Source organism: Xenopus tropicalis, chromosome 3 (assembly GCF_000004195.4).
Source record: "Xenopus tropicalis strain Nigerian chromosome 3, UCB_Xtro_10.0, whole genome shotgun sequence".
NCBI lineage: Eukaryota > Metazoa > Chordata > Amphibia > Anura > Pipidae > Xenopus > Xenopus tropicalis.
In genome coordinates this window covers 5,524,731-5,547,048 of record NC_030679.2, presented here as the reverse complement: position 1 = coordinate 5,547,048, position 22,318 = coordinate 5,524,731, and the positions used below count along the sequence as shown (strand labels likewise).

At 49.5% G+C, this 22,318-nt stretch overlaps 1 protein-coding gene across 6 annotated transcripts in view; it reads left to right on the top strand.

Annotated features, from left to right (window-relative positions):
- Positions 1 to 22,318, top strand: part of braf (B-Raf proto-oncogene, serine/threonine kinase) — a 56,123-nt gene that overhangs the window by 11,609 nt on the left and 22,196 nt on the right. For 3 of the 6 annotated variants that reach the window (XM_031898529.1, XM_031898530.1, XM_031898528.1), the window contains exons 8-19: positions 60 to 216; positions 522 to 561; positions 1,071 to 1,190; positions 2,392 to 2,531; positions 2,624 to 2,741; positions 3,827 to 3,911; positions 4,550 to 4,726; positions 5,814 to 5,860; positions 6,197 to 6,315; positions 6,398 to 6,529; positions 6,968 to 7,102; positions 8,220 to 8,373. In XM_031898529.1, coding sequence (XP_031754389.1) covers positions 60 to 216; positions 522 to 561; positions 1,071 to 1,190; positions 2,392 to 2,531; positions 2,624 to 2,741; positions 3,827 to 3,911; positions 4,550 to 4,726; positions 5,814 to 5,860; positions 6,197 to 6,315; positions 6,398 to 6,529; positions 6,968 to 7,102; positions 8,220 to 8,373 — 1,424 coding nt within the window. Of the gene's footprint in view, positions 1 to 59; positions 217 to 521; positions 562 to 1,070; positions 1,191 to 2,391; positions 2,532 to 2,623; positions 2,742 to 3,826; positions 3,912 to 4,549; positions 4,727 to 5,813; positions 5,861 to 6,196; positions 6,316 to 6,397; positions 6,530 to 6,967; positions 7,103 to 8,219; positions 8,374 to 12,277; positions 12,958 to 22,318 lie in introns of those variants that run through there. The other 3 variants (XM_031898532.1, XM_031898533.1, XM_031898531.1) reach the window with 3 other exon arrangements.

Here is a 22,318-nt window from a genome sequence, read left to right as displayed (position 1 = left end):
GCTATGTTATGTTTGTATGGTAGCCCGTCATTAAATTTCTTCCCCCTTTGCTTTTCCAGCCCCCTCTGTCTACCGAGTACTTCTCCTTCCAAATCCATCCCGATTCCCCAGCCGTTCCGACCGGATGAGGACCACAGGAACCAGTTTGGCCAGCGAGATCGGTCGTCCTCGGCGCCCAACGTGCACATAAATACCATCGAGCCGGTCAATATTGACGTAAGAGCCTTGTGTTCTGTTGTTGCCTTGGGTATTTAGAAGCCAGAGGGGATTTCCAGTAGACCAATACTAGACCCCAGGGAGATCCGGGCGTTCATTGGCTAGCACAGGCCCCACCCTTTATTTTACCGACTGCCTACAGGGCCCCATTGCACTCTGTGTCCTAAGTGTCGGCAAAGAGGTGTGTCTGTGCCATCTTCCTGCTTCCCCCCCTGAATACAGTTTTGCCCAACACAGGCAGCTTTGTATTCACGGGGGGTGGGCAGAGTTACAAACGGTAACCAAGCTGCTCTCTTGTGTTGTAGGACTTGATTCGAGACCAGGGCCTCCAGTGCAGCGAGGGAGGTAAGTAGCCCCATCTGGTATATAATCACTATATTCTCACTTTAGTTGGATTTAACCATAGACCGCTCCCAATATTTCTCTCCCTATTTGTACCACAAGGGCCCCCTCTAGTCACATATATTTCCTACCTTGTGTTTTTGGGGGGGTCCATCTCACGTAGGGTGTAGCATTAAATGAAAATGTATGTACCCCTTATTGGATATTCAGGGTCTGACTTCCATAGCCAGCAATGCACCCCCCCCTCCTCCCCCCCTGCTTTTTCTAATCGGTGAAATAACTGCTAAATTGATCTTCAGCTGCATTTCCCCTTTAAAAATTCTGTTTCAATGTGTGTATTTGGGAATATCTTGCAAATTTTTACCTTGTTGATTCTGCCCCCCCTCCCAACTCCAACTTTTTGTTCCTCCTACTATTATACTCCACTTTCCTATTCTCTCACCCCAATAATCCCCCCCAACCCCCAATTTTTTTCTTTCATTTTTGATTTCTTGCCTGTGTTTCTCCCGCAGCCCCCTCAGTCCAGCCGACGCGCTGCCATCGGAAATACCACTCGCGGGACCCCAGCCCACTCCTCCATACTCTCCCCAGTGAAATAGTCTTTGATTTTGAATCTGATCCTGTTTGCAGAGGTAGTTGGGCTGTTTATTCACCTTTCCCCCCTCCCGCAAATCATACAGTCACTGCTAGTAAATAACTATACACATATACACAATCCTCTGCTTATACTAAGTGTGTAAGGTATAGATACATCCACTGGGGGGGTCACTTGTGCACTCAGCCTTCCACTCCTGCAGTCTCACTGATGGAATCTACCACTTTGTGTTTCTAACACTTTTGTCATGTTATTGTACAACAACTTGGTGTGGTGGCGAGGTTTGTGTGTGGCGCTTGTGGTTTGCATTGCTGTAGGTAAACATATATAGAAACATTGGGGTAACAGTCACCCTGCTATAGTTCCAGGGGTACCCAGGGCACAAATTAGCACTCACCCCAAATCCCCCCTAACTGGCCTTCAGGCTGGGCCCCCTTAGCCCATAACAAGGTTACAGATATATAGAAACATTGGGGTAACAGTCACCCCGCTATAGTTCCAGGGGTACCCAGGACACAAATTAGCACTCACCCCAAATCCCCCCTAACTGGCCTTCAGGCTGGGCCCCCTTAGCCCATAACAAGGTTACAGATATATAGAAACATTGGGGTAACAGTCACCCCGCTATAGTTCCAGGGGTACCCAGGGCACAAATAAGCACTCACCCCAAATCCCCCCCTAACTGGCCTTCAGGCTGGGCCCCCTTAGCCCATAACAAGGTTACAGATATATAGAAACATTGGGGTAACAGTCACCCCGCTATAGTTCCAGGGGTACCCAGGGCACAAATAAGCCCTCACCCCTAATCCCCCCCTAACTGGCCTTCAGGCTGGGCCCCCTTAGCCCATAACAAGGTTACAGATATATAGAAACATTGGGGTAACAGTCACCCCGCTATAGTTCCAGGGGTACCCAGGGTACAAAAAGCACTCACCCCAAATCCCCCCCTAACTGGCCTTCAGGCTGGGCCCCCTTAGCCCATAACAAGGTTACAGATATATAGAAACATTGGGGTAACAGTCACCCCGCTATAGTTCCAGGGGTACCCAGGGCACAAATAAGCACTCACCCCAAATCCCCCCTAACTGGCCTTCAGGCTGGGCCCCCTTAGCCCATAACAAGGTTACAGATATATAGAAACATTGGGGTAACAGTCACCCCGCTATAGTTCCGGGGGTGTACACATTCAGGGTTTTATCCAGGTTTATTTACTTGCAGTTTTATTTGCTTGGCATTAGGTTCAACCCCCGGCTTATCGGCGACCCCCCCTGCCTCCCTCCCCGGCTCCCTCACCAACGTCAAGGCGCTACAGAAATCCCCGGGGCAGCAGAGAGAGCGCAAGTCCTCCTCGTCCTCGACGGAAGACAGGAGTCGGATGGTAAGCTCTTGGGAACAATTCCTACCATGTGACTCCTGTGTATCTGAATCCTTACAGCCCCCGGATGTTATAACCATCAAACTGTGTTGCAGAAAACGCTCGGACGACGCGATTCCAGCGACGACTGGGAGATTCCCGACGGGCAAATCACGGTTGGGCAGAGAATAGGTTCTGGATCGTTTGGGACAGTGTATAAGGGAAAGTGGCACGGTAATTGTTTTACTCTTCTATTTGTTTCTTTTAACCATTTGCTGCTACCACTGGTCACATGACTACTGAACGCTTCAGTGTGGCTACTGAACTAGAGAGATGGTGATTGCTTGGCCCAGACTGCGGTAGCCCTCTGGTGTAGAATATATGATTAAAGGTTGTATGTCCAGCACCTGGCAGTGGGGATAGATCCAATGTACTGTCATGGGTCCAGGGTCGGACTGGGGGGCTCCCGCCCCATGGGCCCTGCAGGTGTCCCCTAACCCCCCTCGCAGGGCCCCCCACCCAACGTCCTACCCCGAGCGCGTAAATTTAACGCATCAGGGGAGGAGCGGTCGGGCAGGGAGAACGCCGCCAGGGCCCAGTCTGACCCTGCATGGGTCCAGTTTGTTCTGGCCTTTGTAGTGGCCAGCTGAGGACTGGACTAAAAGTAAAGGTACCGACAGATAGTGGGACTATGTTTGGATGAGTGGGAGGAGCCAGAAAGAGGTGGGCCTACTCCGGCCGCCATTATAACACTACCACTGGAGGTGGCTGCAGTGGGACTGGTTCCTGTAGGGGTTGGTTAAGGAGCCCAGAGAGTCTTTGACTGCCATTGGATAGTGGGGACTCTGTAGGGCCCCATAGAGCAGTGGTGGGAGTCACCTAGGCGGACATTGGGCTGGAACTGGTGTGGCTCCCCCAAGTGTTGGTGCAAAACTCATAGGACAAAAAGCCAAATGGCACTTCTGTGGGGAGGTGACTCCTGTACTGACTGTCAGGAACTCTACAGCAATGGTGTCTGTCCCAGGATTGGCCGTTATAGATACAGAGGGTGTCCGGATACCTGTTTGCCCCGGTATTGCCTTGGAGGTAGCGGGTGATTCCACTGTGCCGTCTTGGGTATTTCTAGTGGGCCAATAGCGGAAGTATAGGTGTCAAAAGCTGGTCTAGGTCTGCCTTTACTTCCCCTTTAATTTCCTTAGCTTAAACCAACACTCCCATTGTATTACCAAATTCCAACCGCCTGTACGTATAAAATGCGTTTCGTTCTATCACTTTATCCTCGTCTCATTCGCTGATTATCTCCCATGTGACTTTTCCAGGGGACGTAGCAGTGAAAATGTTGAATGTAACGGCGCCAACGCCTCAGCAGCTACAGGCCTTTAAAAATGAAGTAGGAGTCCTCAGGTAAGTGTGCGTTACCCCCCGGGAATGGAATGAAACCTTCCCACCTCTGGGGGGGGGGGGGGCGCCGATTGGAAGAGGGGGGCCATGTTGGCACCCCTTGCAAAGAGATGCTTTGGAAGCAGCCATGTTCTAGTGGCCCAGCGTCAGTCTGGGGGGTCACCAGTGCTGTCACATGGGGGGCCCCCCACCCCAGTTGGGAGCTGCTACACTGTTGTGTACTCCTCTACTCCCCTACCACCTATCACACTTGATGGGAAGGAGAATACTAGCACCCACAGTCACTGGCAAGGAGGGGAGTGGCCTGGGTCAGTGGGGGCTGGAGCCCCGCCCCGTACCAGTCTGACACTGGTCTGGTCTTTAGCTAATTCCTCCTTTCTGATAGGACAGGCCTTTTAATAAAATGAGGGTAAATAGATATATATATATATCATCTATATATATATATATATATATATATATATATATATATATATATATATATATGGACTATATAAACAGGTTGCACGTAGCCATATTGGTTCTATTATGTGCATAGCGTCCGCTTTTCAATGGGAAAATTAATCTGAGATTATGATGTAGAAATTAATTGCAGTTGGTCCTTTTGCATTAATGTTTCTACATGTTCTCTCTCTGTCCAGAAAAACGCGACACGTGAACATCCTGCTTTTCATGGGCTACTCCACGAAGCCCCAGCTGCGACTAGTGACCCAGTGGTGCGAGGGCTCCAGTCTCTATCACCACCTGCACATCATCGAGACCAAATTCGAAATGATCAAGCTGATCGACATTGCACGACAGACGGCGCAGGGCATGGAGTACGTGGGGGCCCCAGCTGCTCTGGGCCGGGGGGATTCGGAACCAGTAGTTCTGTTCCATAGCGTTGTTAGGGATGGGGAAATAAAGCAAGGGTCTGTTAGACATTGGCCATAGACAAAATGAACCTAGGCCCCTTCATACCATGGATATGTGCCTATGGGCTGCTCTCCTACCCATGGTCAGGTAGGGGCTTGGGTTCAGCTGAAAGTACCAATAGGACCTTACCCTGTTGCCATGATCGCTATGGCCCAGGGGATGTAGTCATGTGAAAATGTTTTGGCTACTAGGGGACCACTGTGGCACCATCACCCCACTTTTGCACAGTGCCTAGCAAGCCCCCCAAGAGAATCCATGGTATGGAGGGCCTAGGTTCAATGTGTGCCCATGGGCTGCTCTCCTACCCATGGTCAGGTAAGGGCTTGGGTTCAGCTGAAAGTACCAATAGGACCTTACCCTGTTGCTTTGATCGCTATGGCCCAGGGGATGTAGAGTGATGTGAAAATGTTTTGGCTACTAGGGGACCATTGTGGCACCATCACCCCACTTTTACACAGTGCCTAGCAAGCCCCCTCTTCTGCAAGACCCCCAAGAGAATCCATGGTATGAAGGGCCTAGGTTCAATGTGTGCCCATGGGCTGCTCTCCTACCCATGGTCAGGTAAGGGCTTGGGTTCAGCTGAAAGTACCAATAGGACCCTGTCGCTTTGATCGCTATGGCCCAGGGGATGTAGAGTGATGTGAAAATGTTTTGGCTACTAGGGGACCCTTCATCACTCCACTTTTACACAGTGCCTAGCAAGCCCCCCCGACACATGTGCCTCTCAGAGTTTGCTGCCCATGTTAGCTAAACGGTGCCATAGACATGAGTCTCTTTGTTCTCCATTGTGGCCCCCAATAGAAGATACCCAGGTCCCCCCCTTTGGCATAGCCGCAGCCTCCACTTCAGTACAGAATTTCCTGATTTTGTAGGGGGGCAGTGGCATGGCATTCTGGGTAAAACATCATAGTTATGGGAATATAGCAATGCACTTTTTTATTGTTGTGAATAATAATAATAATCATATACTTGTGTGATTTCTCCTTACAGCTATTTGCACGCGAAGTCAATCATCCACAGAGACCTAAAGAGCAATAGTATCCTTGCCAAGCCCTAACCCTGTTCCTATGGGCTCTTTCTGCCTGTGAGCTGAATCCTACCCTCTAGGAATATGAGGTAGATTTAAGGTTCTTGTCTCCACTTTCCCGGCCTGGGAAATGGGGGAACCCCACCTTCGGCTCAACCGGGGGATCTGTAGACCATTAGCAATAGTTATTGCAGAGCAGTAATGGAATACTTAGCCCCACCTTGTGGCAGAAATGGATCATTGCAGCTGCAAGAAACCAAACACACAGGCTGGTTCTCTATATGTAACTCTAGGGCTTCTCTTCTCTGCTCGGATTGGTTGCATTCCTTAACTTGCCCCCCCTTAGATATATTCCTTCATGAAGACCTCACAGTAAAGATTGGTGACTTTGGCCTGGCAACAGTGAAGTCCCGGTGGAGTGGGTCTCATCAGTTTGAGCAGTTGTCTGGCTCCATTCTGTGGATGGTGAGTTCCTCAGCCCCTAGGGAGGACACTGTGTTCTGGAAATACCATCTTTACAGTTGGTCACCGCTGTCTCTCTCCGTAGGCTCCTGAGGTCATTCGGATGCAAGATAACAACCCCTATAGCTTTCAGTCTGATGTCTACGCGTTTGGCATTGTTCTATATGAACTGATGACGGGGCAGTTGCCCTACTCCAACATCAACAACAGAGACCAGGTATTTACAAATGAATCAGGGATGGTGCCCCAAGGTGGCCAAATGCACCCCTAGTGTATATTTTGCTCTTGGGCTGCTCTCCTTCCCGTGGTTAAGCGAAGGTAAAGGGATTGGTGTTTATGAACTGGACTGATTGGCTATTTCCCATTGCAATGAAAAGAAAGTGGTTTGATGAATAGGAAATCCGTCCCACATTATACTGCATTGGTCACCAGTACTGACCAGTACAACCCCCAGTGGACCATGGGAAAGAGAGCAGCATAGGGGTAGGAAGTACAAGGAGTCTGAGCCCTGTACCAGCAGTGCCTATTGGGGGGCTATGGCTTGGGCATCTGTAGTCTGCAAATGTTGTTGTTCTGTAGCTGAGCCATTGCAGTTCAGGGGTTAATTTGGCTGCAGAATCTAATTGCTTTTCCCCCCTTTTGTTTTTTTGTTAAGATCATATTTATGGTTGGGAGAGGCTACTTATCTCCCGACTTCAGCAAAGTTAGGAGTAATTGCCCCAAAGCAATGAAGAGGTTAATGGCAGACTGTCTAAAGAAGAAGAGAGATGAGCGCCCCCTATTCCCACAGGTGAGTGACTGACCCTGAACACTCAGTGCTGTGAAAGGGCCGTAGCTGGTATTAACCAAGGTGCTGTAGCTGCACTGTGGGGGGGGGTTTAGGGTAAACATCCTCCCCACTAGTATCGTTGGTCTTACAGCAAATCAACAGTATAAAAATCCCACCTTCATTCCTGCTCTCTTGTCACCAGAGCAACAAGCTCCTCCTTCATACCTCACTTCCTGCTCTCCTGTCACCAAATCAACAAACTCCTCCTTCATCCCTCCCTCCCTCCCTCCCTGTTTACTTGTAGCCAGATCAACAAACTCCTCCTTCATCCCTCCCTCCCTCCCTGTTTACTTGTAGCCAGATCAACAAACTCCTCCTTCATCCCTCCCTCCCTCCCTGTTTACTTGTAGCCAGATCAACAAACTCCTCCTTCATCCCTCCCTCCCTCCCTGTTTACTTGTAATAAAAAAGCTCTTCCTCCATACTTATTGCTTTCCTGTCATCAGAACAACAAGCTCCTCCTTCATACCTCACTTCCTTATCTACTGTCACAAAATCAACAAGCTCCTCCTTCACTCCTCGCTTCCTTCCCTTGTCACCAGATCAACAAGCTCCTCCTTCATGCCTCATTTCCTTATCTGCTTTCACCAAATAAAAAAAGCTCCTCCTCCTTATTGCTTTCCTGTCATCAGATCAACAAGCTCCTCCTTCACTCCTCACTTCCTGTTCTTCTGTCACCAGATCAAAAAGCTCCTCCTTCATACTTTTTGCTTTCCTGTCACCAGATTATCAAGCTCCTCCTTCATACCTCACTTCCTGCTTACTTGTCACCAGATCAACAAGCTCTTCCTTCATTCCTCCCTTCCTTCTCTTCTGTCACCAGATCAACAAGCTCCTCCTTCACTCCTCCCTTCTTTATCTACTATCAGTTTACAACAGAGGAACAAGCTCCTCCTTCACTCCTCTCTCCCTTCTCTACTGTCAGCTTACAACCGAGCAACAAGCTCCTCCTCCATTCTGTTTCCTGCAAGTAAAATGGCTTCCCCCCATAATAAATAGAAAGCCCTAAATCCCCAGTTGCCGAAGCTGAACAATTGCTGCCAGTGCTGCCCCTAATCTGTACCTCTGTTCCCCTCAGATTCTCGCCTCCATCGAGCTGCTGGCACGGTCATTGCCAAAAATCCACCGCAGCGCGTCTGAGCCGTCCTTAAACCGCGCTGGATTCCAGACGGAAGACTTCAGTCTGTACACGTGCGCTTCTCCCAAAACGCCTATCCAGGCGGGAGGTTATGGTGGGTTTGCTATCCGGGCCCTGTGAGCGCCCCCCGTCCCCCCGTCCCTTGTGAGCACTTCATTCCCTGCTGGCAGGAAACTGTATCTGTTGCGCTGGTGTATACAGCCATGTACGGCAGCCCTCCCTCTGTATCCCTCCCTGTATTATACCTGTCCGTCTGTCTGTATATATTTAATATATTCCCCCACTCACTGTTACAGGGGCTGCACTTAAGCTTTTCTGGGGGGGGTCATTTGTTTGTAGCTTTGATTTTCTTAAAGGGATACTGTCGCCTTGTTTATATATACATTCATGTATTTTATTTCTGTTTGGGATTAAATGCCGATTGTCACTTTCTGTCACGTGCGGGAGATGATTTGCAAACAATAATATATTTAAAAAAAAAAAATTCTTTCTTGGCATCACATAATGTCTTTTTTATTTTGTTTGTTTTTAAGTGGATAGTCCTTTGAGGTGTTCATTTTCCTAGTAAAGGCCCAAAATACTGTAATCATGTAAATAGTGGGGTTCAGATAGGATCTGTGCCAGAATGCTGTTATACTGTACAGATAGCTAGAATCTCAGCCATAAAGCAGGGCAGGACTGCTGCTTACAATGGGGGGATCAGATAGGATCTGTGCCACTGTGACAGAATGCTCTGTTATACAGATAGCTAGAATCTCAGCCATAAAGCAGGGCAGGACTGCTGCTTACAATGGGGGGGGATCAGATAGGATCTGTGCCACTGTGACAGAATGCTCTGTTATACAGATAGCTAGAATCTCAGCCATAAAGCAGGGCAGGACTGCTGCTTACAATGGGGGGATCAGATAGGATCTGTGCCACTGTGACAGAATGCTCTGTTATACAGATAGCTAGAATCTCAGCCATAAAGCAGGGCAGGACTGCTGCTTACAATGGGGGGATCAGATAGGATCTGTGCCACTGTGACAGAATGCTCTGTTATACAGATAGCTAGAATCTCAGCCATAAAGCAGGGCAGGACTGCTGCTTACAATGGGGGGATCAGATAGGATCTGTGCCACTGTGACAGAATGCTCTGTTATACAGATAGCTAGAATCTCAGCCATAAAGCAGGGCAGGACTGCTGCTTACAATGGGGGGATCAGATAGGATCTGTGCCACTGTGACAGAATGCTCTGTTATACAGATAGCTAGAATCTCAGCCATAAAGCAGGGCAGGACTGCTGCTTACAATGGGGGGGGATCAGATAGGATCTGTGCCACTGTGACAGAATGCTCTGTTATACAGATAGCTAGAATCTCAGCCATAAAGCAGGGCAGGACTGCTGCTTACAATGGGGGGATCAGATAGGATCTGTGCCACTGTGACAGAATGCTCTGTTATACAGATAGCTAGAATCTCAGCCATAAAGCAGGGCAGGACTGCTGCTTACAATGGGGGGATCAGATAGGATCTGTGCCACTGTGACAGAATGCTCTGTTATACAGATAGCTAGAATCTCAGCCATAAAGCAGGGCAGGACTGCTGCTTACAATGGGGGGGATCAGATAGGATCTGTGCCACTGTGACAGAATGCTCTGTTATACAGATAGCTAGAATCTCAGCCATAAAGCAGGGCAGGACTGCTGCTTACAATGGGGGGATCAGATAGGATCTGTGCCACTGTGACAGAATGCTCTGTTATACAGATAGCTAGAATCTCAGCCATAAAGCAGGGCAGGACTGCGGGGCGGGGTTTGGTTATGAGACTCACTGTTTATAAAGAGCAGAACTTGCTGTCAGACCCACAGTACGAGAGGGATGAAACTTATTATAAACAGTCACAAAACCATCCAACCCTTCCTTCTGGTGACAGTATCCCTTTAATGATGACAAGTGGGTGTGTTATGAATATGATTGGCTGTTACGCATGCTCCTCCCCTCCCGCGTGTACTGCCATGTTCCATTTGCTTGCCATGAAAATTTGCTCCTCCCCCCTGACCCTGAAGCCATTGTTGCCTCTGCAGTAGGTGCTTTGTAGCTTCCACTTGGGGGGGGGGGGGTACCAGCCCAGAGGCTCAGCAGCCCTATACCAGTAATACCCCAGGCCTTCACAGTTGCCCCCAGCAGCTCCCCATCTTGGATCTTGTTAGGCCGTCTTTTGTGTCAGTGGCACTGCACGTGCTCAGTGGGCTGCTGGGGGAGGAGCTAAGCTTAGGGGCAGGGGGAAATCGTCAAGCAGGAAGTGAGGTTCATCTGCCATAGAAGGTACGGAGTGTGAAAGTTTTATTATTGTGCCCACCCTACGCCTGCGCGAGGGGTACCTGGAACATGGCAGTGAGCCCCCCAGCCAAGTACCCTGGGTCGGTGCATCTCACAAGGGCCGGGGTTAACCCTTTGGTGTCTCCAGTCATAGTGAATCGTCACTTACTTCTCTTACCCCCATATGTAATAGAAGGCACTACCTTTGCCCTGGAACAGTAACCAATAGCAACCAATAAGATTCATTTTGGTTCATTTTGAATTAGGAAGTAAAGAAAGGGATTCTGGGACATACCCATAAGCAGTTGCTTATCATCCCCCTGGGCACACAATAAGCTGTACCCCCATACTGTATTGTCTAAGGGAAACACTATGGCACCTCCTACCCATATGTATAAATACAAATATACAGAGAGGGAATGTTCTGGGCACACAATAAGCTGTACCCCCATACTGTACTGTCTAAGGGAAACACTATGGCACCCCCTACCCATATGTATAAATACAAATATACAGAGAAGGAATGTTCTGGGCACACAATAAGCTGTACCCCCATACTGTACTGTCTAAGGGAAACACTATGGCACCCCCTACCCATATGTATAAATACAAATATACAGAGAGGGAATGTTCTGGGCACACAATAAGCTGTACCCCCATACTGTACTGTCTAAGGGAAACACTATGGCACCCCCTACCCATATGTATAAATACAAATATACAGAGAAGGAATGTTCTGGGCACACAATAAGCTGTACCCCCATACTGTACTGTCTAAGGGAAACACTATGGCACCCCCTACCCATATGTATAAATACAAATATACAGAGAGGGAATGTTCTGGGCACACAATAAACTGTACCCCCATACTGTACTGTCTAAGGGAAACACTATGGCACCCCCTACCCATATGTATAAATACAAATATACAGAGAGGGAATGTTCTGGGCACACAATAAGCTGTACCCCCATACTGTACTGTCTAAGGGAAACACTATGGCACCCCCTACCCATATGTATAAATACAAATATACAGAGAAGGAATGTTCTGGGCACACAATAAGCTGTACCCCCATACTGTACTGTCTAAGGGAAACACTATGGCACCCCCTACCCATATGTATAAATACAAATATACAGAGAGGGAATGTTCTGGGCACACAATAAGCTGTACCCCCATACTGTACTGTCTAAGGGAAACACTATGGCACCTCCTACCCATATGTATAAATACAAATATACAGAGAAGGAATGTTCTGGGCACACAATAAGCTGTACCCCCATACTGTACTGTCTAAGGGAAACACTATGGCACCTCCTACCCATATGTATAAATACAAATATACAGAGAAGGAATGTTCTGGGCACACAATAAGCTGTACCCCCATACTGTACTGTCTAAGGGAAACACTATGGCACCTCCTACCCATATGTATAAATACAAATATACAGAGAAGGAATGTTCTGGGCACACAATAAGCTGTACCCCCATACTGTACTGTCTAAGGGAAACACTATGGCACCCCCTACCCATATGTTTAAATACAAATATACAGAGAAGGAATGTTTCATGTGGATTATAAGCTCATTCTCACTTTCCCCACCAGAGGGCGCTGTTCCCCCCATATACCCAGCAGACTGAGTGCAAGTTGAGTTTTCGTGGTGCAATAAATGTGATTCTCTTGTCCCTCTGCAGGAGAGTTTACAGCCTTCAAGTAACCGCCCAGCACTGCGAGCGCCTCTGTCTCTCCCTCAGTCTTGTGTTCCTCTAGTTTCTTAGCACTGACAGTAAATACAGAAATAAGCAGATAATCCATCCGTGTTGTTAAAGGGACGCGGCGCCGGAGGAGGAGGGGAGGGATAAGGGACCAATCGGCGCTTGGAACTAACTCTGCTCCGCCCCCGGCATGGAGTGGGCATGGCCGCCTTTGGAAATCAGTGGGGGCTTTATTCCATGGACTAATCCTTCTGTTTGGATTCCATCCACCAATCAGCATGGGAGGAGCTGCTCCAATCATCCACTTTGGGTTTTTTTTTTAACTAATCTCTGACAAACAAAATGGTAAATCTCCTTGGTTACGGAGCCAATCCTGGCACAGAGTGTGGGCACAGGGACCCACTGTCGGCCCTTGGTTTGGAACCCTGGGGCCCCGGGTGTTGCTGGACTACACATCCCATGATTATGTTGGTGAAACTTGGGTTTAGGGTTGGCACCTTTGCTGGGGTCAAAAACTGGAGAAAGGGGAGGGGCAGGGTCCAACTGGAGCATAGGGGCCCACTAGGCCCCTCCTACTAACAGCCGCCTCCCTGCCCCAGCCCTTTAACCTTCTGGGGAGGGGGGAAGCGGCCCAGGCAGGGGAAAGGGAGTGGCCGGGGCAAGGGTGCGGGGGGAAGGGTGTGGGGAAAAGGGAGTGGCCGGGGCAAGGGTGCGGGGGGAAGGGTGTGGCCGGGGGGAAGGGTGTGGGGGCAAGGGAGTGGCCGGGGCAAGGGAGTGGCCGGGCAAGGGTGTGGCCGGGGCAAGGGTGTGGGGGAAAGGGTGCGGGGGGGAGAGGGAGCGGCCGGGGCAAGGGTGCGGGGGGGAGAGGGAGCGGCCGGGGCAAGGGTGCGGGGGGGGAGAGGGAGCGGCCGGGGCAAGGGTGCGGGGGGGGAGAGGGAGCGGCCGGGGCAAGGGTGCGGGGGGGAGAGGGAGCGGCCGGGGCAAGGGTGCGGGGGGGGGAGAGGGAGCGGCCGGGGCAAGGGTGCGGGGGGGAGAGGGAGCGGCCGGGGCAAGGGTGCGGGGGGAGAGGGAGCGGCCGGGGCAAGGGTGCGGGGGGAGAGGGAGTCGGCAGGACTGTGAGTCCCACCAGGTTTTTTGCCTGGTGTCCCACCGGCCCAGGGGGTGGGGCAGGAGTGTGGGGAAAAGGGAGTGGCCGGGGCAAGGGTGTGGCCGGGGGGAAGGGTGTGGGGGAAAGGGAGTGGCCGGGGCAAGGGTGTGGCCGGGGCAAGGGTGTGGGGGAAAGGGTGCGAGGGAGCGGCCGGGGCAAGGGTGCGGGGGTGCGGGGGGGAGAGGGAGCGGCCGGGGCAAGGGTGCGGGGGGGAGAGGGAGCGGCCGGGGCAAGGGTGCGGGGGGGAGAGGGAGCGGCCGGGGCAAGGGTGCGGGGGGGAGAGGGAGCGGCCGGGGCAAGGGTGCGGGGGGGAGAGGGAGCGGCCGGGGCAAGGGTGCGGGGGGGAGAGGGAGCGGCCGGGGCAAGGGTGCGGGGGGGAGAGGGAGCGGCCGGGGCAAGGGTGCGGGGGGGAGAGGGAGCGGCCGGGGCAAGGGTGCGGGGGGAGAGGGAGCGGCCGGGGCAAGGGTGCGGGGGGAGAGGGAGTCGGCAGGACTGTGAGTCCCACCAGGTTTTTTGCCTGGTGTCCCACCGGCCCAGGGGGTGGGGCAGGGGAGGGCCAAGCCGACCGGGCACCCTAGGCAACCCAGTCGGCCACCTCGCTGTGTGCTTTGGTCATTGCCCCCAGCGAGTAATGACAAGCGCCAATGGCAAGGTGACTAGGGGTAGGCAAGAGAGGTTCCTGCATGGCGCCCCCCAATGGTTGCTCCCTTGGCAGCTGCCTCTTCTGCTTACCCCTAGTTCCGGCCCTGGGGTGGGGTTATGCCAAGTAAAGGGGGCAGGGCTGGGATATCAGAAGGTGGGTTTGGGGCTTTAGTGGCTGTAAAGGAGCAAAGGGACGGCCCCTGGGCAAACCAGGCTGCTTGGTGCAAACCCAGTCAGGGGGCAACAAAATCGGCTTTGTAGTCCGGCAACATTGTGCAACCCAAGGGTTATAGCCCTGCCATTTCCTACCGTGTGCCCCAGGGGGCGCTGTTCTACAGCTGGGGGGATTGCAAGCTAGCAGTACTATCTTCCAATAACATCTGAAGACCCCCAAGTTAAAAAAAAAAATGAAATAAGTCCCATCCTTCCGATTGGTTGGTTGAGTGCCAGAAACCGACAAAGCCCATTGGCTGAATAGTTCCACGTACCGGAGATTCTTCATTTTATTTTGATTTTGAATTTCCCCTTTATTTTTCTCATCTCCTGTGACTTTCTGGTATCGACTCTCCCCCCTTTTTTTTCCAACGAGCCTCCTCTTTTCGGGGTGCAGCGACTCTACTAAGGGATGATGTGGGACCTCCCCTTCTTCTGCCTCTCGCCCTGTCCTTTCCCGGCACTGGGGGGCCCCCTTGCATGGATCTGATTGGACAATCTGCTTTGTTTCCACGTGCACGTCTTACTCTTATTTGGGAGCACAATTCTGTAACATTCCCCAATCTGGTTGGTTTGATTTTAATGTCCAGACAAAAGGCACTTGATGATTGGACGACAAACTTGAAAACTTTGCCCCGCCCCCCCCCCAAAACAAACCAGAGGACCCCAAGTCTCCGTCTGGCCATGTTACCCAGATCCGGGTACTGAAGTGTTGACTTTAGTGGAGGAATCCATTGAGGTTAACGATCAGGTGATGATCTTCGGCCAATGAGATTGTACGGCCCTGCCTTCGATATGAATTCTATGTTTCCATAGGCTGCTGATTCCGTGATGCGTTGGTCAGCGGCCAATGTTTTATTGTGCGTATAAAGGGGTAGGTTCACCTTTAAGTTTACTTTAGTATGTTATAGAATATTAGCAGCTCTGCAATTGGTCCTCATTATTTATTTTGTATCTGACCCCCGGCAGCCAAAATACAATCTAATTTATTATTGTTACTTTTTTATTCCTTATCTTTAATATTCAGTTTCTCATTCAAACCGCTGCCTGGTTGCTGAGGTAAACAAGACCCTAGCAACCAGACAGCTACTCAGATTCCAAACCGGAGAGCTGCAAAAAGCTAAACAACTGAAAAACTATACTAAACAGTTAATTCAAAGGTGAACTTCCCCTTTAAAGACAATATGGTTGGTAATATTCCATTGGCCATGTTCTATCTTACCTCTCATTATGTCTGATTTAAAAATTGGCCCACGCCCCTGATTGACCAAACTCCACCCAGTCCAGCAAGCCCGGCCCCTTTTTTGTCCCCCCCCCCCCCTCCATAAAACAGACTGTTGAGAGGTATTTGCCCAATCAGGGTTAGAGCCTGTGGCCCTTCATATCCCCATTACTGCATTTATCATCCATCCCACTCACAGTTGAAAGCTCTTGGGGGGCAGGGGGGGTTGCTGGGAGTTGTAGTTTATGTGATGTACTGGGCAGTGTAAATGTTGGACCAGTCTGTACTGGGAGTGCTGTGTGAATTGGGGACCCTCACTGTGATGCCTCTGTTTCACCCCATCTATCAGCACCTTCTCTGGGGTAATTATTCTCTTCCCCTGAGGGTATCTAGCAGCCAGGCACCTCCCACAATGGGGTCACACCCCTTAGCTGCACCCCCACTTGCCCGGAAGGATATCTTGCTGGGGGACGGGATCGGGTCTGGGTCGGCCCACCAGTTTTTTTCCCGCCGGCCCAGTGCATTGTGGGGATAGCAAAGACATTTGCTCCTGGGTACTAATCATGGCAGCCAATCATGTTTGCATTGTCGATAAAAATCTAATCACTGATTGGTTGCTATGGGTTACTGCCAGGTTGAACAATGCTTTATATATTATACCATACAATGCTATTGGTCTTGCGTAGGACCAGCCCACTTGCTCTCATTCGCCGCAGTGAAGCGCTATAGGACTGACCAATGGCCATCATGCACCTTAGATTTCCCTGCTCGGGGGGTTTTGGGGTTGTTTTACCTTTAGTTCTGACTTCGAGGCTTTGTTTTTTTGGGCTCCGATGTTACTGTACTGTTTTTAAAGAGGCAAAAATACATTGCATTGCACTTTAGTGACTGGATACCGCCCCGGGGGGGGGGGGCATTGCTTACAGTGTACTGGGGTACCCCAGGGGTCTCTATGGTTCAGACCCCCCCACCCCACATACATATAGTTGATGGGACCAATCATTCTGCCTTCTATTTGCCCATAGGGGGGTATTATAACAGGGGGGGTATAACTGAATCAGTGAAGGTAAATAACATTATACAAATCTAATGCCGTATGTAATAAAAGGCACTACGTTTGCCCAGGAGCAGTAACCCATAGCAACCAATAGGATGCTTGCTTTTAATGCTGCCTGCTAATTGGTTGCTATGGGTTACTGCTCCTGGGCAAACTTACATACGGCATTAGATTTGTATTATATTATATTATCCTCCCCATTGGCCTCTTTAATGAGGCCTTTAGCAGACAGGGCCGCTGGGTTGTGTGCAAGAAATATTGGATTATGGGAAGAGGGGGGGGGGGCAGGGGGTAGTTTTAGTGAAATACAAGTGCAATAAATGGTTAAGCTGTGAATGATTAAATACCCCATGTTACCCCCTTCCCTTGTGTGTGCCGACCCACCGCCCCTATCTCTCTGCTACAAACTGCCCCCCCATACAAAGCACAACCGGTACCTGCATAGCACAGCAGCTAAACGGAGATACAGCGCCCCCTAGTGTTTAATGTGAGTAGTTTTCTCTAATGGAGCCCCCTGTGAAGTGCTGGTTGGGACTTTTTATTCAGGTTGCAGTTGGTCTGTGCTCGGCACCGGTTCGTCCCAAATTGACAGTGGGCACATTTCTTCCGTCCCGAGTCAGTAGGTCCAGGCCATATCCAGCCGTGGGCTTTAACTTGGCATAAACTCCGCCTTACTTTATCAGTCCCCGCCCCCATGCTATTCCCCACCTTTCTTGTGTCCCTAATGAATGCTGCTTAGGGTGCTTGTTCCTAGATGGGTCCGTAGTTGGACCCCTGCACCTTAAATGTTCAGCTGATTAAGGCTCTGTTCTACCTGCGGCGGTATTTGCATCCAGTACAGGTCCCACCCGCCCATTCCATCTTGAATTCATTCCTGTTCAAAGAATAGGGCCCTACGTTTGTCATGTGACCATCTAAGTATGAACCTCACCTGAGGGTCTCATCCCACAATGGCAGCACCCCCGCTCAGCCACGAGAACTGCAAGCACTGAACCCAAACTCTCAGCCAAATTCCTAAACCCCCACCGAGACTTGTCTAAGTCCCAACTCCCCCACCGAGACTTGGCTGAGTCCCGACTCCCCCACCGAGACTTGTCTGAGTCCCGCGTCGCCCACCAAGACTTGTCTGAGTGCCTAGGGTCCCACCAAGACTTGTCTGAGTCCTGAGTCCCCCTCTGAGACTTGGCTGAGTCCCGTGGGTCCCACCGAGGCTTGGCTGTGTCCCGAGTCCCCCACTGAGACTTTCCTGAGTCCCCCTCCGAGACTTGTCTGAGTCCCTTACCGAGACTTGGCTGATTCCCGAGTTCCCTACCGAGACTTGTCTGAGTCCCGAGTCCCCCTCCGAGACTTGTCTGAGTCCCGAGTCCCCCTCCGAGACTTGTCTGAGTCCCTTACCGAGACTTGGCTGATTCCCGAGTCCCCCTCCGAGACTTGTCTGAGTCCCGAGTCCCCCTCCGAGACTTGTCTGAGTCCCCCTCCGAGACTTGTCTGAGTCCCCCTCCGAGACTTGTCTGAGTCCTGAGTCCCCCTCCGAGACTTGGATAAGTCCATAGTCCCCCATCGAGACTTGGCTGAGTCCTGAGGGTCCTACTGAGACTTGTCTGAGGGTCCTACTGAGACTTGTCTGAGGGTCCTACTGAGACTTGTCTGAGGGTCCTACTGAGACTTGTCTGAGGGTCCTACTGAGACTTGTCTGAGGGTCCTACTGAGATTTGTCTGAGTCCTGAGGGTCCTACTGAGACTTGTTTGAGTCCTGAGGGTCCTACTGAGACTTGTTTGAGTCCTGAGGGTCCTACTGAGACTTGGTTGAGTCCTGAGGGTCCTACTGAGACTTGTCTGAGGGTCCTACTGAGACTTGTCTGAGTCCTGAGGGTCCTACTGAGACTTGGTTGAGTCCCAAGGGTCCTACTGAGACTTGTCTGAGTCCTGAGTCCCCCACCGAGACTTGGTTGAGTCCCAAGGGTCCCACCGAGACTTGGCTGAGTCCTGAGGGTCCTACTGAGACTTGGCTGAGTCCTGAGGGTCCTACTGAGACTTGGCTGAGTCCTGAGTCCCCCGCCGAGACTTGGTTGAGTCCCGAGGGTCCCCCCTATTCTGTACACGCTGCACCCCTGGTGGAACTATTTTATACCTTCCCAATATCCAGTTTTACATTAACCCCGTAACTACTGAAATCTGTGAAAACTTTCGTTTCAAATCGTGCAGAATTTTCTTTTTATTTATTTCTATTTTTTGTGAAATGTCCCCGTTCCAGAGACGCAGTTTGCGACATGTTACAGCCCCATCGCTCTGCCCCCCCCCCCAGGAGATGCCCTATGGGATCCAGTTTGCCCCCGGGGGCTCTGAAGCTGCTCTAATAAACACATCGTTTGTCTCAAATTTTCTATTTATTTTAAAAACAAAAAAATGTTTTATTTTTTAGTTTCTGTTACAGGAAATTCAGCGACGTCTTAGCGACCCCCCCCCCCCCCCCCACTTTCTATTCCCCATTCGCCCCCATTGCCCATCTACAACTTTCCCTTTATTATTATTATTTTATTTTTTTCTTCTAGGTTTTCCTTTTCTCATGTAAATTTGTAAAATGGGCAAATATCCCTTTTGGTTAGAGAGCATGGAAACTTGAAAAAAAAAAAAATTATGGAAAAAAAAATTCCAAAAAAAAAAAAAAAGTTTGATAGCTGAAATTTAAAGTGAAGAATAATATTTCTGTGTAAAGTTATTTAAAGAATTGTATTATATTAAAAGGCAAAAAGGGTCACTGTACCTGATGTGAATATGAGAAACACATATAATACAGGCCGACTGCATGGAACCAACATCTCTTGTCTTTTATTCTATATTATTATTATAGGGAACTCGAGTATCACTCATGTATTATAAGGGATAATGTACCCCCTACTGTAAATGATAAGGATATTAGCAGTCACTGAGGGGTTCTGTGCCCCCCATATAAAGGCACAAGGCTGCAGGCTGAGTTATACAGGGAACTCTGAGTATCACTCATGTATTATAAGGGATAATGTACCCCTACTGTAAATGATAAGGATATTAGCAGTCACTGAGGGGTTCTGTGACCATATAAAGGCACAAGGCTGCAGGCTGAGTTATACAGGGAACTCTGAGTATCACTCATGTATTATAAGGGATAATGTACCCCCTACTGTAAATGATAAGGATATTAGCAGTCACTGAGGGGTTCTGTGCCCATATAAAGGCACAAGGCTGCAGGCTGAGTTATACAGGGAACTCTGAGTATCACTCATGTATTATAAGGGATAATGTACCCCCTACTGTAAATGATAAGGATATTAGCAGTCACTGAGGGGTTCTGTGCCCCCCATATAAAGGCACAAGGCTGCAGGCTGAGTTATACAGGGAACTCTGAGTATCACTCATGTATTATAAGGGATAATGTACCCCCTACTGTAAATGATAAGGATATTAGCAGTCACTGAGGGGTTCTGTGCCCCCCATATAAAGGCACAAGGCTGCAGGCTGAGTTATACAGGGAACTCTGAGTATCACTCATGTATTATAAGGGATAATGTACCCCCTACTGTAAATGATAAGGATATTAGCAGTCACTGAGGGGTTCTGTGCCCCCCATATAAAGGCACAAGGCTGCAGGCTGAGTTATACAGGGAACTCTGAGTATCACTCATGTATTATAAGGGATAATGTACCCCCTACTGTAAATGATAAGGATATTAGCAGTCACTGAGGGGTTCTGTGCCCCCCATATAAAGGCACAAGGCTGCAGGCTGAGTTATACAGGGAACTCTGAGTATCACTCATGTATTATAAGGGATAATGTACCCCCTACTGTAAATGATAAGGATATTAGCAGTCACTGAGGGGTTCTGTGCCCCCCATATAAAGGCACAAGGCTGCAGGCTGAGTTATACAGGGAACTCTGAGTATCACTCATGTATTATAAGGGATAATGTACCCCCTACTGTAAATGATAAGGATATTAGCAGTCACTGAGGGGTTCTGTGCCCCCCATATAAAGGCACAAGGCTGCAGGCTGAGTTATACAGGGAACTCTGAGTATCATTCATGTATTATAAGGGATAATGTACCCCCTACTGTAAATGATAAGGATATTAGCAGTCACTGAGGGGTTCTGTGCCCCCCATATAAAGGCACAAGGCTGCAGGCTGAGTTATACAGGGAACTCTGAGTATCACTCATGTATTATAAGGGATAATGTACCCCCTACTGTAAATGATAAGGATATTAGCAGTCACTGAGGGGTTCTGTGCCCATATAAAGGCACAAGGCTGCAGGCTGAGTTATACAGGGAACTCTGAGTATCACTCATGTATTATAAGGGATACTGTACCCCCTACTGTAAATGATAAGGATATTAGCAGTCACTGAGGGGTTCTGTGCCCATATAAAGGCACAAGGCTGAGTTATACAGGGAACTCTGAGTATCACTCATGTATTATAAGGGATAATGTACCCCCTACTGTAAATGATAAGGATATTAGCAGTCACTGAGGGGTTCTGTGCCCCCCATATAAAGGCACAAGGCTGCAGGCTGAGTTATACAGGGAACTCTGAGTATCACTCATGTATTATAAGGGATAATGTACCCCCTACTGTAAATGATAAGGATATTAGCAGTCACTGAGGGTTCTGTGCCCCCATATAAAGGCACAAGGCTGCAGGCTGAGTTATACAGGGAACTCTGAGTATCACTCATGTATTATAAGGGATACTGTACCCCCTACTGTAAATGATAAGGATATTAGCAGTCACTGAGGGGTTCTGTGCCCATATAAAGGCACAAGGCTGAGTTATACAGGGAACTCTGAGTATCACTCATGTATTATAAGGGATAATGTACCCCCTACTGTAAATGATAAGGATATTAGCAGTCACTGAGGGGTTCTGTGCCCCCCATATAAAGGCACAAGGCTGCAGGCTGAGTTATACAGGGAACTCTGAGTATCACTCATGTATTATAAGGGATAATGTACCCCCTACTGTAAATGATAAGGATATTAGCAGTCACTGAGGGGTTCTGTGCCCCCCATATAAAGGCACAAGGCTGCAGGCTGAGTTATACAGGGAACTCTGAGTATCACTCATGTATTATAAGGGATACTGTACCCCCTACTGTAAATGATAAGGATATTAGCAGTCACTGAGGGGTTCTGTGCCCATATAAAGGCACAAGGCTGAGTTATACAGGGAACTCTGAGTATCACTCATGTATTATAAGGGATAATGTACCCCCTACTGTAAATGATAAGGATATTAGCAGTCACTGAGGGTTCTGTGCCCCCCATATAAAGGCACAAGGCTGCAGGCTGAGTTATACAGGGAACTCTGAGTATCACTCATGTATTATAAGGGATAATGTACCCCCTACTGTAAATGATAAGGATATTAGCAGTCACTGAGGGGTTCTGTGCCCAAATAAAGGCACAAGGCTGCAGGCTGAGTTATACAGGGAACTCTGAGTATCACTCATGTATTATAAGGGATAATGTACCCCCTACTGTAAATGATAAGGATATTAGCAGTCACTGAGGGGTTCTGTGCCCCCCATATAAAGGCACAAGGCTGCAGGCTGAGTTATACAGGGAACTCTGAGTATCACTCATGTATTATAAGGGATAATGTACCCCCTACTGTAAATGATAAGGATATTAGCAGTCACTGAGGGGTTCTGTGCCCCCCATATAAAGGCACAAGGCTGCAGGCTGAGTTATACAGGGAACTCTG